General features: G+C 40.2%; 2 protein-coding genes across 2 annotated transcripts; one reads left to right on the top strand and one right to left on the bottom strand.

The window, feature by feature from the left end:
- Window positions 1–6078: 6078 nt before the first annotated feature.
- LOC149314158 (olfactory receptor 5AR1-like) lies at window positions 6079–7065 on the top strand. The gene has a single exon (XM_089523068.1). The coding sequence runs from the start codon at window positions 6094–6096 to the stop codon at window positions 7063–7065; it is 972 nt and encodes a 323-aa protein (XP_089379194.1). The 5' UTR covers window positions 6079–6093.
- Window positions 7066–12758: 5693 nt separating this feature from the next.
- LOC149314159 (olfactory receptor 5AS1-like) lies at window positions 12759–13712 on the bottom strand. Its single transcript, XM_089523393.1, has one exon. The coding sequence runs from the start codon at window positions 13695–13697 to the stop codon at window positions 12759–12761; it is 939 nt and encodes a 312-aa protein (XP_089379519.1). The 5' UTR covers window positions 13698–13712.
- Between the last annotated feature and the right edge of the window lie 2639 nt (window positions 13713–16351).

Here is a 16351-nt window from a genome sequence, read left to right on the forward strand (position 1 = left end):
TATATTTGCAGCCTTTGAGAAGCAATATTTCATAGTATTTGTAAGGGTGCCGAATAAGTATTTATTGACCCATTATTCATTATGTTAATTTTCCCCCATAGCTTTTAAACATCACACTCTTGGACAGAAACTCCTCGAATCCTCTGACCAGCATGCTCAATAGCCATCCTGGCTAGGGAGGGGCGTGTTCTGGGGGTTGTTGTCCAAAAAGAAATGTTTTCAAGTATTGGTATGCTTTTTGTTTCGTTTTGTTTTAATAGTAATATTTAATATGCAGTGTTTTCTGCCTTTCCCATAAATGTTCCTAAGAAACTTCACAATGGAGAAGAGTGTAACTTATTATTTGTGACAGATATATCACATTTAACTTGCACACAGTGTTTTACAGTCTGCAAATGATCACACTGAAACTCCATGGGATAGGCTGTCATAATTCCTGTTTTTCAAGTGATGAACAGTTTTGCAGAACTGAAAACCTCAAGCCACTTCTTTCCCATTTTTGTAATACTATAGCAGTTCAAATAAATGGTATTGCCCAGCTCTATTTTTTTATTTACTTGCTTTTTATTTACGTATTTTTTCTATTTACTTGGGTAAATTGCCCCTAACCAGATAACCTTGTATTTACAAGGCAGTTGGAGAAAGTTAAGATAACAGCACTTTTCCAGTAATTCATCCTATGTACAATAGGGATGTGGTTAGTTGTCAATGATTTTGATCCAGTGAACTGAGCATGCAAAAGGATTTGTTCTCTCTGCTATGACATTTGGGTTCTCCATGAAGCAACTGGGTATGGAAAGCACTGCAAGAGCCTGCAAGAGGCAATGGGAAAGCTCAGACAAGATACTTTCCACAAAGGAAAACAAGACAGCTTGCAAAACTGAGAACAGTACTACGTAAGGTAGAAAGACAATCTAAAAACAAAACAAATATTTCATCTCATTGTCTCTCTGGTAAATCGTGATTAGTCTATGAGAGACCACAGAAGCTTCTCACAGTGCTGCTGATCAAGAGTGGATTACTGACAATATGCATGCCAAATCTGACAGTGGCTGGTTACAGATTATCTCTCACTCCCCATAAGGTACATTGATTAGATCTTTATTCTCCATGCAAATCTCTGTGGTGACACTGAAGTGACAGTGCATGGAATCAGGAAACAGACATTACGTTTGCTTGATTAATCTGGAGCAGGGGTAGGCAACCTTTTTGAGCCAGGGGCCGGGTTGCTGTCCCTCAGACAACTGGGGGGGGGGGGGGGGAGCCAAAAAAATAAATAATTAAATAATTTATTTTTAAAAAAGTATATAAATAAATAAACCGGGACAAATATAGGACAAAATTTTCAAATGGAGGACACTTTTTTAAAAAATGGAGGGCACAGGAAAAAATTTGCTGATTTTTAAAAAAATGTTAATATAAATGCATGTTTCTGAGGCTTCTATAGACAATTGCCCCCCCTTGCCCCCGCTTGCCCGCTGCTTGCCCCACTTGCCTGCCGCTTGCCCCCCTTGCCCGCCTCCTCCTGATAGGCCAAAGGCCCCGGCGGCAATCAGTGGCAGGACCAGGATGGGGCCGGTCCCAAGGCCTCACTGGGCCGCATCCGGCCCGCGGGCCGCAGGTTGCCTACCCCTGATCTGGAGTATAAAAGTGAATCTTTCATATGCACCCTATAGAATGATAGTATCTACACAATGTAGAACAGTAGTTCTCAACTTTAGTCCTCCGGATAATGTGGATTTCAGCTCCCATAATTCCTGACTGTTTGTCAAGATGGCTGGGGTTTCTGGAAAGTGATGTCCAAACCAAACAGAGGATCAAAGTTGGGAACCATTGTTGTAGAATGTTACATTAATTCTTTAAGTTCATAATTTATAAAAACAAAAATAATAATAAATACTTTTAGATTTTCCTTGTCATAATCTTAGCAAGATGCTATATTTGTTGCTGTATTATTCTCCTTCTTCTAAATTTGTTGGCTGCTTCAGGGAAAATTAAGAACGAGGGACAGCAACAAGAACATGGACAAATATGCATACTAATTTGATCTTTAAATAATAATAATAATAATAATAATAATTCAACTTACATTTTTATTGAAAAAATGAGCTGATTTTTCTCTAATTACCTTTGAATTTCCTATCATAAGACATTTTAATAATAATTTTTTATTTTAAAAAAATATAAAATAATAAAGTTTACAATATGAAATTATACACTTCCTTCAAAAAAGGAAAAAAACAACCAAGAACCCCCCCAAAAATCCAAATTAATGCCAGGTTATCTAACTATCAAATTATCAAATTATAACAGTCATAAGACATTATTATAACAATTATAAGATTTTTTTTAAAAAAATCACTCCTATTTTTTTTTAAAGATGCATTTTATTCTGAAACATTTTGCTCTCTGTTGTAAATTGCCAACAAGTTGAGTTTGGTTTATAGTGACCCTATAAATGCAAGAATTCCAAGATTCCTGGCAATCTGTATTAGTATTTGTACGTGTGTGTGTGTGTGTGTGTGTGTGTGTGTGTGTGTGTGTATCTTGGCAGAAAAATGGACAGAAATTTGTGCATACTGTACATTCATTATGCCACTTTAGCTGGCACTTTGGAGTTTTCCAAGCACTTCACACACAATTCTTGTTATGCTCTTTAAAACAACCCTGCAAAGTATGATACTGTTACTGATATTTTGTAGAGGGGTTTTGTTTATGACAACTTGGTGGATTCATGACAAAAGTGAGATTTCCATTTGCTTGGCTACTATATTACAAGAATCAGCCTAGTTTCTTGGTCTCTTTGTTCAGATATTTGCCAGCTCTTTTAAAAAATCCAAGAAATGAACAGACAGAGATTGTTCAAGAAAGTGAATGAACTGCTGCTGTCCCTCTCCCCCACCTAACTTCATACCTTCAAGCCTAAAGTTATACAATACAGCTATCATTTCCTCTGTTCATGCACATTTCTTTCCTCCATTTTATGCAGGTACAGCAAAAACACAAACGTTTGGTGGCTCCAATGTCAGTAGAATGGTGACCCTGCTTTGATGTCCAGTCTGAACTTTAAAACATCCATCCAAGGTACTGAATCTATTTTGAGGAGAGGTCCATGGAGTGTGGTGGCCTTGATGTCTGTGGAGTGGTGAATCCCACCCAGGTTTAGTCTACTTTTAAAAGGAACTGTCCAAGGTTCTGAACCTAGTTTGGATAGTTCATTTAAAGATTAGAATCTGCAGTGTATTCAACATACCACTGACTTCCATTGAATCCCCAGATTCTACTGCCAGAAAGACTGCTGGCCCTTACCATCCATCAGTTTTGTATTACTGTGGATTAAAAGCCCATCTCCTAGCAGAGATGCTGATCAGCATGAAGGAAGGGAACTGGATCAATATTTACACAAGCACTGAAACAGATTTTTTCCTCACCCATAATTCTTCTTTTTGAGGTCTACAAATGGACCAAAAGAGAAGCTGGGGAGTGGGCATTTTATATTGTGCATGTGACTGAGGAACATCAAACAGCATCCTCTCTCTGATCTGTTATCTGTAATAACAATGGGCAGAAAGCAGAAGGAACTTTTTTTGATAGGTTTCTCAGTCTTTTTTGTACCTGAGAGAGCAGGATGTATGTCCTGAGGCTAGGGCTGCCAGGTTTTCAAAACAGCAATTAGAGGCTGTCAAAATTCATGATACAGGAGGCTGACCATCAGCATGTGGCTATCAACAAAAATATTCTACTTACATGCCAAATAAAGGTATTGATTTCTGTTAATTTAGCCATGCATTTATTAGTAAACATTGCACATTGTCAATATGCAGAGGTGGTTTTGCCAGGAATCAGACTATAATGGAGTAGAATATCATTGATGTAGGTTACCAGTAAAACTACATAGTCCTACTGAATACAAACCATGTTGGTAGAGTTCAAAGATATAGGTGTACTAGTGTGAGAAATTAGTGTGCAGAGGGATCTTGTAGCACCTTTGAGAATAACTGAAAGAAAGAAGCTGGTAGCATGAGATTTCACAGATGCATGTAACTCTAGGTTATGAATCCATCACTGCAATACTGAATACCAGCCATCAATTTTATGATTGTTTTGTGGCCCACCTTTTCCTCTGAATGCCTGTGTGCATTGCTATGTGTAAACTAATTTCTGCAGCCTTCATCTTGTCAACTGAAGATGTCATGACTACAGAATCTGGCTTTTAAAAAAAATGACTTCACCTATTTTGACTGTCTGTCTGCTCCTTCACTGACCTGACTCTCCACCTCCATGAAACCCCCTATGTACTTGCTGCCCTTAGTGAGTAGCAATCTCCATTTTATTTATTCTGGAATGTTCTGTCTTTATTTGATATTTGTAACCATTATTGTTTAGTTCTCAAAACTACAAAGGAGGGCAGTCATCTTTCAGTTGCAGATGAGAAGCTCAAGCCAAGAGGAAAACTCACCTACACAGTAAGTCCTTGGTAGAGCTAAGACTTAAACCGTGTTCTCTCTAAATTGATAATAATGTTTATTAACATAATTGTTGATAATAAGTTGGTAATAATGTTTATTAACAATAACATAATTGCATCTATTTTCATGTGAATTTCCTGAAGGTACAGTTCCAGTGTAGTGTGGTGGTGAACATGAATTCCCTTGCAAGCTTGGAAATTTGTGGGCTTCAGCTTATAAACTGCCTTTGGTTCTGGAAAATGATACATTTTGATCAAAGCAAACTGAAATAAATGTAACCCCTATTTCTAGTGGAGACTCTGATATTTTTGTATAGATTACCTATGTGACTTAGGCCCTTGTGTAATCAGTGCTGTGCCTGCAGCAGTGAGGGGACACTTATGCCGTCTTTGTCTTTTGTTTAATGTTTTTCAAGATGTTGTAGTGCTAGAGATTCTCAATTCATTTTGGAATAGTACAGATTGAGTGTTCCTTCTCAGAAATCCCAAATTCCAAAATACTCCAAAATCCAAAATTCTCCCCATGTGTGGCTGAGATAGTGACACTTTGCTTTTTGATGATTCAGTGTACACAAGCTTTGATTCATGCACAAAATTATTAACTTAGGCGGGTTACAGACCGCCAAAAAATACGTATGGAATACGTATTAGGGTTAGGAAGGGGAGGTGCTTCCGCACCCCCCTAACCCTAGTACGTATTCCATACGTACAACATGGCGGCACCCCTTCCACATGGGGGCCGCCATGTTTACGTATCAGACGCATAGCATCCAGACGTGTCGCGGCGCCTATGACGTCGCGAATGCGCCAGCGGCGCCTCGCGACATCACAGAGGTGCCGCAAGAAGGAGCTCCATTTTGGAGCTACTTTTTTGCTCCGCACGGGAGCCGCGTGGTGTGGCTGCTGCAGCTCCCGCACGGAGCAAACGGCGGCGGCGGCAGACCGCCTCAAAGCGGCGGTCTATAACCCGCCAATATTAGGTGTTAAATTGCCTTCAGATTATGTGTATAAGGTGTATACAAAACATAAACAAATTTTACATTTAGACTTGTGTCCTATCTCCAAGATATATCATTATGTACAGTGCTCCCTTACCTTACGTGGGGGATACATTCTGGACCCCCCCCTCGACATAAGTGGAAAATGACGTATGCTTGTGCTCCATTAAAAATAATGGTGTGTGTGCATGCGGGGTGGTGCCATTTATTAGATTGTCCCACGGCTTCAGTGTATGCTGAAAGCCACAGAAGTGAAGCCCACATATGGCACGGGCTCACTGTATATGTGAATATTCCAGAATCCAACAAATAAATAAAATATCCAAAATCCAAAACACTTTTGATCCCAAGCATTTTGGATAAGGGAAACTCAACTTGTAACTCCATCAGTTGAAAATGAATATTTTATGCTGACAAGACTTGAGAAGGTTTTCAGTTTGATAGTTTTAACTGTATATGTAAACATACTATATGGACAGGATGTTAATGAAAATATCAACTCTTTCAGACAACAGAAGAAGGAAAAACAATTTCTGAAATAACTTCTCTGCTGCCTCCCTACTCAAATCCATCCCTGCAACCTCAAATGTTGCCATAGCTTCAGGAGAAACTGTGAGAACCGACGAAATGAACAAGAAAAATCACACTACAGTTACTGAATTTATCCTTTTTGGTTTCACAGACAATCAAAAGATACAAGTAGCCCTCTTTGTGCTCTTTCTAGCCATCTATGTGGCCACTCTAGTTGGAAACATCGGCATCATCTTGGTAATTTGGATCAGTCCCCGTCTACATAGTCCAATGTACTTTTTCCTCAACAATCTGGCTGTTCTAGACCTCAGCTACTCCTCTGCCATTACACCCAAGATGCTGATGAATTTTTTAACAAAGAGGAGCACTATTTCATTCCCAGGATGCATTGCACAAATGTATCTGTTTGCTTCCTTTGCAGATGCAGAGTGTCTCCTGCTGGCTGCTATGGCATACGACCGCTATATGGCCATTTGTAATCCACTATTTTATCCAGTGCTCATGTCCCACAAGGTTTGTGTCCTTCTGGTAGCTGGCTCTTTTCTCACAGGCAGCATGACCTCTTTAGTGCACACTTGCTTTACTTTCCGCCTTTCCTTCTGCAACTCCAACGTGATCAACCATTTCTTCTGTGACATCCCTCCATTGTTAACCCTCTCCTGTTCCAACACCTACATCAATGAAATTCTCCTTTTTGCCCTGTGTGGTTTCATCCAAAGTAGCACATTCTTGTTCATCCTCACCTCTTATGCCTGTATTCTTTGTACCATATTGAGGATCCATTCTACAGAGGGCCGCCAAAAGGCTTTTTCGACTTGCACCTCCCATTTGATAGCTGTCACTTTGTACTATGGCACTCTACTCTTCACCTATTTGAGGCCAAGCTCCAGATACTTTCTGGATATAGACAAAATAATCTCAGTGTTTTATACAATGGTTTTCCCCATGTTGAATCCCTTGATCTACAGTCTAAGAAATGAAGAAGTGAAGGATACTTTCAGCAAATTATTGCAAAGAAACCTCATGGTGTTCAAAAGGACTGTGACTTGTTCTCAGTCCACCTTATAGCAAAAATCCAATTTGATTTTGGTTGTGTAACATCACTTGCAAATAAAACTTTAAAGCTATGTATCTGTACAAAAATCTACTGACAGATTTCATGAGACAGTTTTTGCTTTCATGATTATATTGTTTGTGTTTTTATATACTCTCAAGTTCACTTCATCTTATGGCAGTGCTATTGAAAGAGACACCTCCAGGAGTCTTGGTCATCAACTGCCCTTCTCTGGTCCTGCAAACACAAGGCCATGGCTTGCTTACTTAAATCAATCCACCTGTCTCCCTCTTTTCCTATGGCCTTACACATTATTAAGCATTATTGTTTTTCCAGTGAGTCACATTGTCTCTTGATATGGACAAAGTACAATATTCTCAGAATAGTTACCTTTGCATCTAGTGAGAGTTCAGGATTGATTGACTGTAGAACCTATTCATTTGTCTTTTTAGCTGCCCATGGTATCCATAAAACTCTTCTCCAGCACTACATTTCAAATGCTAGATTAAAGTGATTAATTTCTTTAAGGTTTTTTTTTAAAATAAAACTAACTTAAACCTTTTGGTCAATCCATGTACTTTATATGTTGAATGTGTGCAGCTAAGCATTTCTATAAAGGAAGCTGAAGAACCTTTACAACTTTTTAATTTACTTTTGCTAAACTTTCACACAGATATGCTCTGAGTTATGTGGTTTATATGCTTCATGCAATGTGAATGAATGCAACTCTGATGAAGTGTTCTCTGAATAATGTCTTTGGATGATATGCCATTTTGAGGTGTCCCCCCACCAACGTGGGAGCTGTTGGGATGTGTGGAGGGAGTTGCACTTTGCAAATGGATGATATAAATTCATCTAAAGGAAGGATACTGTTTTCCTCCAGTTCAGCCATTTGTTAAAGGATCATCAAGTCTAGTATGTACATGGAACACCTTCAAACTTCCCTATTCATTTCCAAAGAATGGACTCAATCACATTCCTCTTCCTTTGTTCATATGAATATATTCCTTAATTAAATTAACAGCAAGGGAAGGGGCAAATGCTAAACAGGTTAATGGGTATGCTTAAGCACAAATTGATTTCACAACTGGGAATAGCACCATATGGTTCATGTAATTAAGCTAAGGCATGAGGATTAACAGTACTGCCCTATCTTGTTAATTCAGAAATGGGTCCAATTAAGTTCATAGGGCCCAAACAGACAGGCCAAAATAAAGTTACTTCAGGTCACTTTGGAGGCATGCTGTTTAAATGCTGCATGCATTCTAAGAGGCCGTAAGCTGCAGCAAAGCCACACTCCAGTCCTAAGGACTAGAGCACAGCTTTGGGGCAGCTTCTGGCCTCTTAAGACGCGTGTGTCATTTAAACAGCATACCTTCAAAGTGACCTGAAGCAGCTTTATTTTGGCCTGTCTGTTCGGGCCCTAAGTTCCTATGAACAGTTATGATGCATCATAACTATATTAGGGTTGTTCATAGATATCACCACAACAATATTCTTCACTTTTATGAGAAAGCAAAAATAGTAGTATTTTTGGTTGCATTTTGTGTATTTTTGAATACACAAAGCATATAAACCACATGACTCATGTGGTAGGGGTTAACCGAGGACGCACTGCCCATACGTGCCTCACCCCTAGCACGTGACAAGGGCGTCAAAATGGCGGCGCCCTGTACACATGGGTGCCACCATTTTGACGTGACAGACGCTTAGTGTCCGCACATCCCGGCATCATTGTGATGCCGTGAGTGCACCATTGGTGCACTGTGGCATCACAATGGCGCCGCAAGAAGAACCCGCTTTTTGCGGGTTCTTTTTGCTGTGTGAGGGAGCCGTGTGGTTTGTCTGGTGTGGTTCCCTCGCGCAGCAAATCAAGGTGCAGACAGACCGCCCTTTTTGGGCGGTCTGTATCCCACCTAAGTTCATCAAAAAAATATGGTTGAGTATATGTATAATAAAATACTGTACATGTAATGAAGCTGTAAATAAACCATATTAAATTAATGTTTTTAGTGTTTATTTGTGATGTCCTACATTTTTCTTAAATGTTCTACATTTTGTGGTACCTTGTCCTTCCTTGAGGTAATGACATCTGGTCACCCTGCTTCGACATTCTTTCCCACACAATACGAGGGAGCTGCATGACCATGGTTCTCATACAACAATCTCCCGCAGCTGCTCACCTTTCCCGATATACTCATGGCTACAGAATGGCTAAGCAGACCTAACCTAACATGCAGAGAGCTGACACAGGGACCAGAGGACAGGAAAGGAGATGTCATGATATTTGTGTGTGTGCAGAGGAGAGGTTCCCCAGGAAAGTCTCCTTTGTTGAGAGCTGGCTGAATTCTGGCCACAGGAGAGAAGGCCAGGTTAGGGCTCTCTTTCTCAGTCAGTACCCTTGTTGTTGTTCTATTTATTTATATCCGACTCTTTCCCCAAAACTGGGAATCAGAGCAGCTTACACGCTTAAAAACAGTACAATTAAAAATATAGAAAAGTTATATTAAAACTGAATTAAATTATTACACTATTGAAACAGATTGCATGTAAAAGAATAAAATATATTTAAAAAGATAAATGTGTTTAACATTCTTTAAAAGAATACCACACTGAGCCTATTCTTTAAAAACCTTCTGTTTTAAATGCCCATTTGAACAGGAAGGTCTTAGCCAGCCAGCAGAAGGGAAACAAAGAGGAGGCCATTCTAGTCTTCCTGGGAAGTGATTTCCACAGTCTAGGGGCAGCCATGGAAAAAGCCCTCTTTCTGTCCCCACCAATCATGTTTGTGATGGTAGTGAGACAGAGAGAAGGGCCACTAAAATGGTTGCTAAAATGAGTACCCAGCTTCTTGGGGGCAATTAGCTTATACATTGTAAACCACTTAAAGAGTGCTTAAGTGCACTGATAAGCAGTATAGAAATGTACTTGCAATTGCTCTCCTGAGGCTCTCAGAACCTGGGCCGTCTCATACAGGGAGATACGGTGTGCCAAATAGCCTGCTCCTCAGCCATATAGGGCTTCTCTCACCTGTAGATCATTAAAGTTTAAAGTTTAATATTGAAATAGTTAAAGAAGTGGTCCTTTATCCAACATGTTTGTCTGGTCTAATTATTCCTAGTAGGTAACAAATGAGCAATGATTTGCATGGAAAACAAAAACAAAGGGGGGGGGGGAAGAAAAGAAAGAAAAAAGAAAATAACATCCCTCATTAAAAGCCCACTCTATTAATTGCCAAAAGCATGTCTGAATATAAGAAATATGTTTGTCAGCTTGTGGAAAGACAATGGGGAAGGAGACAACAAGGGAAGGAGCCACACAACCCTTAGATGGAAGTTCCATAGTCTGAAAGCAGCCAGTTAGTAGGCCTCTCTTGCATCATAACCAAATGTACCTGGGAAGGTAGCAGCATCACGAAAAGTACCTCCTCAAAAATCTTTAAAACTGCACAGGCTTCTATAAGGTCATTTAGATAGCCAGAAGCCAAGCTGCACAGAATATCATAAGACAAAATCCACATTTTGATTTGTGCCCTGAAATGGATTGATAGCAGAGATGATTGCATTGCCAAAAAACATGTCTTATCCCTGATGGGATACAGTCACTTTTCAGATTGCAAGAGGGTTTTATTGCACTCAAAAATGTCACCACTACCACCAGATGGCTGCAACTCGCATGCAGCCCAGCTGATTTTCAAAGACGGAAAACTTCCATCTTTAAAATCAGCCAGCTAGGCATAGCTGGGACTCGGGCTGCATGTGGGTTGCAGTTACCCAGTGACAGTGGTGGCATTTTTGAGTGCAATAAAACCCACTTGCAATCCAAAACATGACTGTATCCCATCAGGGATAAGACATGGTTTTTTGGTAATACAATAATCTCCAGCCAGTACAACTGTTGTAATAAGGGCCTTATGTCCCCCCCCCCCCCCGCCTCAAATCTGGCCTGAGTCAACAGTCTGGGCATGCCCTATGAGGAGTGACTTAGGGAAATGGGTGTATTTAGCCTGGAGAAGAGAAGGTTAAGAGGTGATATGACAGCCCGATTTAAGTATTTCAAGAGATGTCATACTGAGCTTGTTTTCTGCTGCTCCAGAGAATAGGAAATGGAACAATGGATGCAAACTACAGGAAAAGAGATTCCACCTAAACATTAGGAGGAACTCCCAGATAGTGGAACAGTGGAACACACTTCCTCAGAGTGTTGTGGAGGCTCCTTCTTTGGAGGTCTTTAAAAAGAGGCTGGATGGCCCTCTGTAGGGGGTGATTTGAATTCCTGCATGGCAGGGGGGGTTGGACTGGATGAACCTTCTGGTCTCTTCCAACTCTATGATTCTGTGTGTCATCATGGCCAGTTCACATGTCTCCAGGAACAATCCTATTAAGTTTTTGTGGGTTTTTCAGGCTATGTGGCCATGTTCTAGAAGATGGCCACATAGCCTGAAAAATCCACAAAAAACTATGGATGCTGGCCATGAAAGCCTTTGAATCCTATTAAGCATAATGTTCTCACTGTATGCAATCAAATTTGGCTATGTGAGAATGTCACTGAAAGCAAACCAAGCTTACATCAAAGGAGGTCCGTGCTCAGCAAAGAGATATTTCCTTCCCTCTGAATGAGTTTTGTTTACCCTCAGTGACATTGCCACATGACCAGATGGGATTGGCAGTGTCACAGCTACTGGGCAGAAGCACAATTTCTTAAAATAATGGTGCCGGCTTGAGTAACAGCCTCTGTATATCAGATGTCAGATATGAGCCTAGCAACACCTTGCCTGAAAGTGTGTAGTATGGACCAGTCTTCTTTTGACAGTGCTTCTTTTGAAGTGGCTGAATCCCTCATTACACAACAATGGAGTGACTTTTGCATAACGTGAAGGTACTGATGCCAGATTATGAATCATCCCTAGAGACAATCAAAAGGGTGATGGTAAGTACTTACAGAAAAAGCCAAGAAACAAATTTAAATTAATCAAGCTTCCCTTGCAATACAGGACTTTATATCTACTCCTACACTCTGAATATATGGATAATTATCTTCCACACACCCCATCATAGAATGAAGTGTGCCTCTGCTTTCTTTTAGGTACTGTATGCTAATTCTTCCTTGTTTCTTTCTGAGATGTTAAAGAAGCCACAATATTTGTGTTGCCTGTGGCAGAGTGATATTTTATGTTGATCTTCTTAAGAGAGGTTTTTTTTGTTTTTGCACCTGTGAGAATGATTTCAACCAAAAAAGCATGTAAATTAAACTAACTGCATAGCTTAACTACAATAGTGGTGTTACCTATGAAAAGTTAGAAGCATCAGAGGATCTGTTGCATTTTTTTTCTCAATCAGAAAGTCCCCCCGTGCTTGCTGTGTGTATGCTGTGCTTCACCGCTCCATGTGTGTTCCTCCCTGAAGCTGCACGCTCAGTGGAAGAGGATGACCATCCCAGATAGAAGGAGTGCACCGTTCTTCAGTCAGAGAAAGAAATGACAGTAATTTTGTGCAGAGAAATTTTGTCCTGATTGTGGAAGTTCAGTGACAATAACAGGATGTATTTTTTTTTTGCCTTGTTCATATGTAGAGGAGGCAAGAAATGTAAGGAACTGTTGACATAGTGTCTAAACTCATTCAAACAGCCTGTTTAATTAAGAATTAGTAATTTTAGTGAGGGTTCCCCCCCCCCCCCCACACACACACACACATCTGAGTATTCATCCCTAATGATAGCACACATTTCTTTCCAATGCTCTCTTCAAGGCACCCTTCACTTCTTTGTTCCTCAAGGTGTAGATCAAGGGGTTCAACATGGGAAACACCACAGTATAAAAAAGAGCAATGATTTTATCTGTGTCAAAGGCATAGCTGGAACTTGGACGCAGATACATGAAAAGGAGCGTGCCATAGAAAAGAGCAACAGCTGTCAAATGGGAAGTGCAAGTTGAAAAAGCCTTATAGCGGGCTTTTGCTGAGGGGATCTTCAAGATAGTGCAAAGGATACAGGCATAAGAGATCAGGATGAACAAGAAAGTGCTAGTTTGGATGAAACCACACAGGGCAAAAAGGAGGACCTCATTGATGTACGTGTTGGAACAGGAGAGGGCTAACAATGGAGGGATGTCACAGAAAAAATGGTTGATCACATTGGAGTTGCAGAAGGAAAGGCGGAAAGTAAAGCAAGTGTGTACCAAGGAGCTCATGCTGCCTGTGAGAAAAGAGCCAGCCACCAGAAAGACACAAACCTTGTGGCACATGAGAACTGGATAAAGTAATGGATTACAAATGGCCACATAGCGGTCGTATGCCATGGCAGCCAAAAGAAGGCACTCCGAATCTGCAAAGGAAGCAAACAAATACAATTGTGCAATGCATCCTGGGAATGAAATACTGCTCCTCTTTGTTAAAAAATTCATCAGCATCTTGGGTGTAATGGTAGAAGAATAGCTGAGGTCTAGGACAGCCAGATTGTTGAGGAAAAAGTACATTGGACTATGCAGGCAGGGGCTGATCCAGATTAACACCATGATGCCAACATTTCCAAGCACAGTGGTCACATAGATGGACAAGAAGATAACAAAGAGTAGTGCCTTAATCTCTTGACGATCTGTGAAACCAAGGAGAATGAACTCAGGCACTGTACTATAATTCCATGTCACCATTGCTTCTAGTTTTTATTTTACTTCTTCTGGATCAGTGGCAGAGGACTCAAGAAGAGGAATCAATCTGTGAACTGAATTGGTTCTAGAAAATTATTTCCTTTGCTTCTCCCCTGAAACAGAACAATGATAGTAAATATTCTTTTAAATCACCTTGTTGTATTTCATAAAGTGGTGGCCAGTGGCTTCCATGCAAGTAGGATGGTGAATCCATCCTGGATTTTAGCCCAGAGTTTAAGAAGATTTCCGAGGTACCGAATCCTATCCCCCAATTGCTTTTTACAATAAAACCTAGAGCAGATTTACTATCCTATTGACACAGATCCACCAAACACTGCTGGTTGCACTCTCATTGAAGACAGAAGTTCTTAGCTTGCAGGGGTCCCTGGCCTAGCTTTGTTTTTAGGAGTCAGGATTGCAATGGTAGTGAGGATTGCTTTTGTACAGCTTTGGCTGGTGTGCAAGCACTGCTTTTCCAGAAGAAGACAGATCAACATCAGACTACTTTTTGTGTCTGTCTTTTCCTCCATATGAAAGAAATGCCAGTATCCTGCTGCTGTTCTTGCAATTATCTTTATAAACTATCCCCTACATTTCTCATATGTGCTGGAGAAAGCTGTCTTTTTCACATTTCCCTCCCTCTTCTCCACAGTCCTACTGTATCTCCTCTTTTGGAAAAGCGGGCTATAAATAAACAGTATTATTATTATTAAGACAAACACCTTGAAATTCAATAGGATACAACACTAAGATGTAAGCAATACTTGTGCATTTTCTCATCTTCAATGAGTAATGGTGTCTCAGTACTTTAAGACAATCTGTGCAAGAAATGGTTAGCCATCACAAGATTTTTATTTTTAGATTTTTAGACACACTTTCCACTGCCTTTGCAAAAGTTTTATTGAGATAAAACAAATGTTTTTGCATAGAAAACAGATTTTTTTTCTGCGGGATACTTTTTTATATAAAAAAGGTTTTATACAAATAAAACTTCCACAAAGTTTCAAAATATGAAATATAATTGGAAATGTACAAAAAGTCTCATAACGTTACTGAGCAAAGCGAGCTGTGAGAAAGTCCTGCAACCAGACGTAGACCAAAAAGGCTCTGATCTCCGCTGGCCACTCAATAGCTATAGAGGAGAAGCCTTCCACCCCTAGGATAGTCTTGAGGAGTTGACGGTTGTTGTATGTTAGAGGTAGTGAATTCCTACCAACTCAACAGGATAATTTAATATTAGAAAACAGGATGCTTCTCTCCCCCCCCCCCCACATTTCTCATATGCATTGGAAAGGATGTAGATGTGTGCATCCCTGTGCAAGCAACTCAGGGGCAGTGTGCTGCTTCCTGACTTTGATGTTTTCCTTTTCTGCCCCACTGTAGCACCTTGGCAGAAAACACACTTTCCACACCAGTCCTTACCATCTCCTTATCATCAGTCCTTACCATCTCCATATATAGGACTGGAAAATATTCCTACCTGAAACCCTGGAGACTCATTGTCAGACACCACTGAGCCATGTGGACCAGTAGTCTGACTGGAATAAGGTGACTCCTGCTGCTCCTTGTTCAAGGTTCACTGCTGCTGGCCAGTTATCTACAGTCCACCATTTTGTGTCCAAATAATGGGGAAAATGCATGCAACTGTTTAACAAAAAACCTGGGGGATTGTTGGAAGGGATGAAAATGCAGCTCTGGGATACAATTCAGCTGCTGCTTCCTGCTGCATTGAACGTGGCAAGATCCTGTATTTGCATTAAAAGAGCACTAGATCCAACTTGTGAGGGGGAATACTTACATATGTATGTACACATTTTTCTTTGAGTTACTAAATTTTTTCAACAACAACAAAAAATATAGCTAGCATGCAAATTGTGGGAGAGAAGGAAATGTGGACAGGTCACAGCAGTCAAAAACCAGTCAATGGTAATAATACTGATAATGTACAGAGGATGGAAGAATGGCAGCCCTTGACAACTCCCACTGTTTGGGCTATTCTTGTAAGAATCTAGGGGTTTGTGGATTCCAATAGATCTGTCAGTAAAATATGTTTATGGCATAACTGAAGGTTAAGAATGATGCCAATCTTACAAAGCAAACAGCTGATTTTAAGAGCATTTAAACTCTTGAAAGCTGGAGACAGCTAATGCTGGGCCGTTTTTTTTCACTAGAGTGCATAAGAGGTATGAGAGTAGAGTTGCTGGGGAGCCCCTTATTATAAGGGATATTCCTAATTCAAGAGTCAGAAAGCTTATCCTTATAGTGTTGGTAGGTGTCTGTTGTTATTGTTGTGGTGGTGTGCCTTCACATCATTTGCAGCTTATAGTGACCCTAAGGTGAACCTATCATGGGGGTTTCTTGATAAGATTCTTCAGAGTGGGTTTGCCAATGTCATCCTCTGAGGATGAGAGAATGTGACTTGGTTGGTGTCTCTTACTGTAAGGGATGTCCCCAGTTTGAGAGTTGAAAAGCGTTACCTTTTATGTATTATAAACATGGTGCCACCCCTCTCATATTTTTCGGTGTGGGTCTGCACAAAGACAAATGTGCGCATCATGTAATTTATGAATGTAGATATATTAATTTTACAGAGAAACACATAATTAAGATAAATCCATACTTTCATTCTGTATTTAGATAGAATACAAACTTGCTAA

This window comes from Sceloporus occidentalis, unplaced genomic scaffold, assembly GCF_023333645.1.
Source record: "Sceloporus occidentalis isolate IW3139 unplaced genomic scaffold, rSceOcc1.0.p SCAF_4, whole genome shotgun sequence".
Lineage (NCBI taxonomy): Eukaryota > Metazoa > Chordata > Lepidosauria > Squamata > Phrynosomatidae > Sceloporus > Sceloporus occidentalis.

Bases quoted from the DNA above. Each gene is read 5' to 3' on its own strand.
- LOC149314158 (XM_089523068.1), top strand. From the start codon at position 6,094: ATGAACAAGAAAAATCACACTACAGTTACTGAATTTATCCTTTTTGGT.
- LOC149314159 (XM_089523393.1), bottom strand. From the start codon at position 13,697: ATGGTGACATGGAATTATAGTACAGTGCCTGAGTTCATTCTCCTTGGT.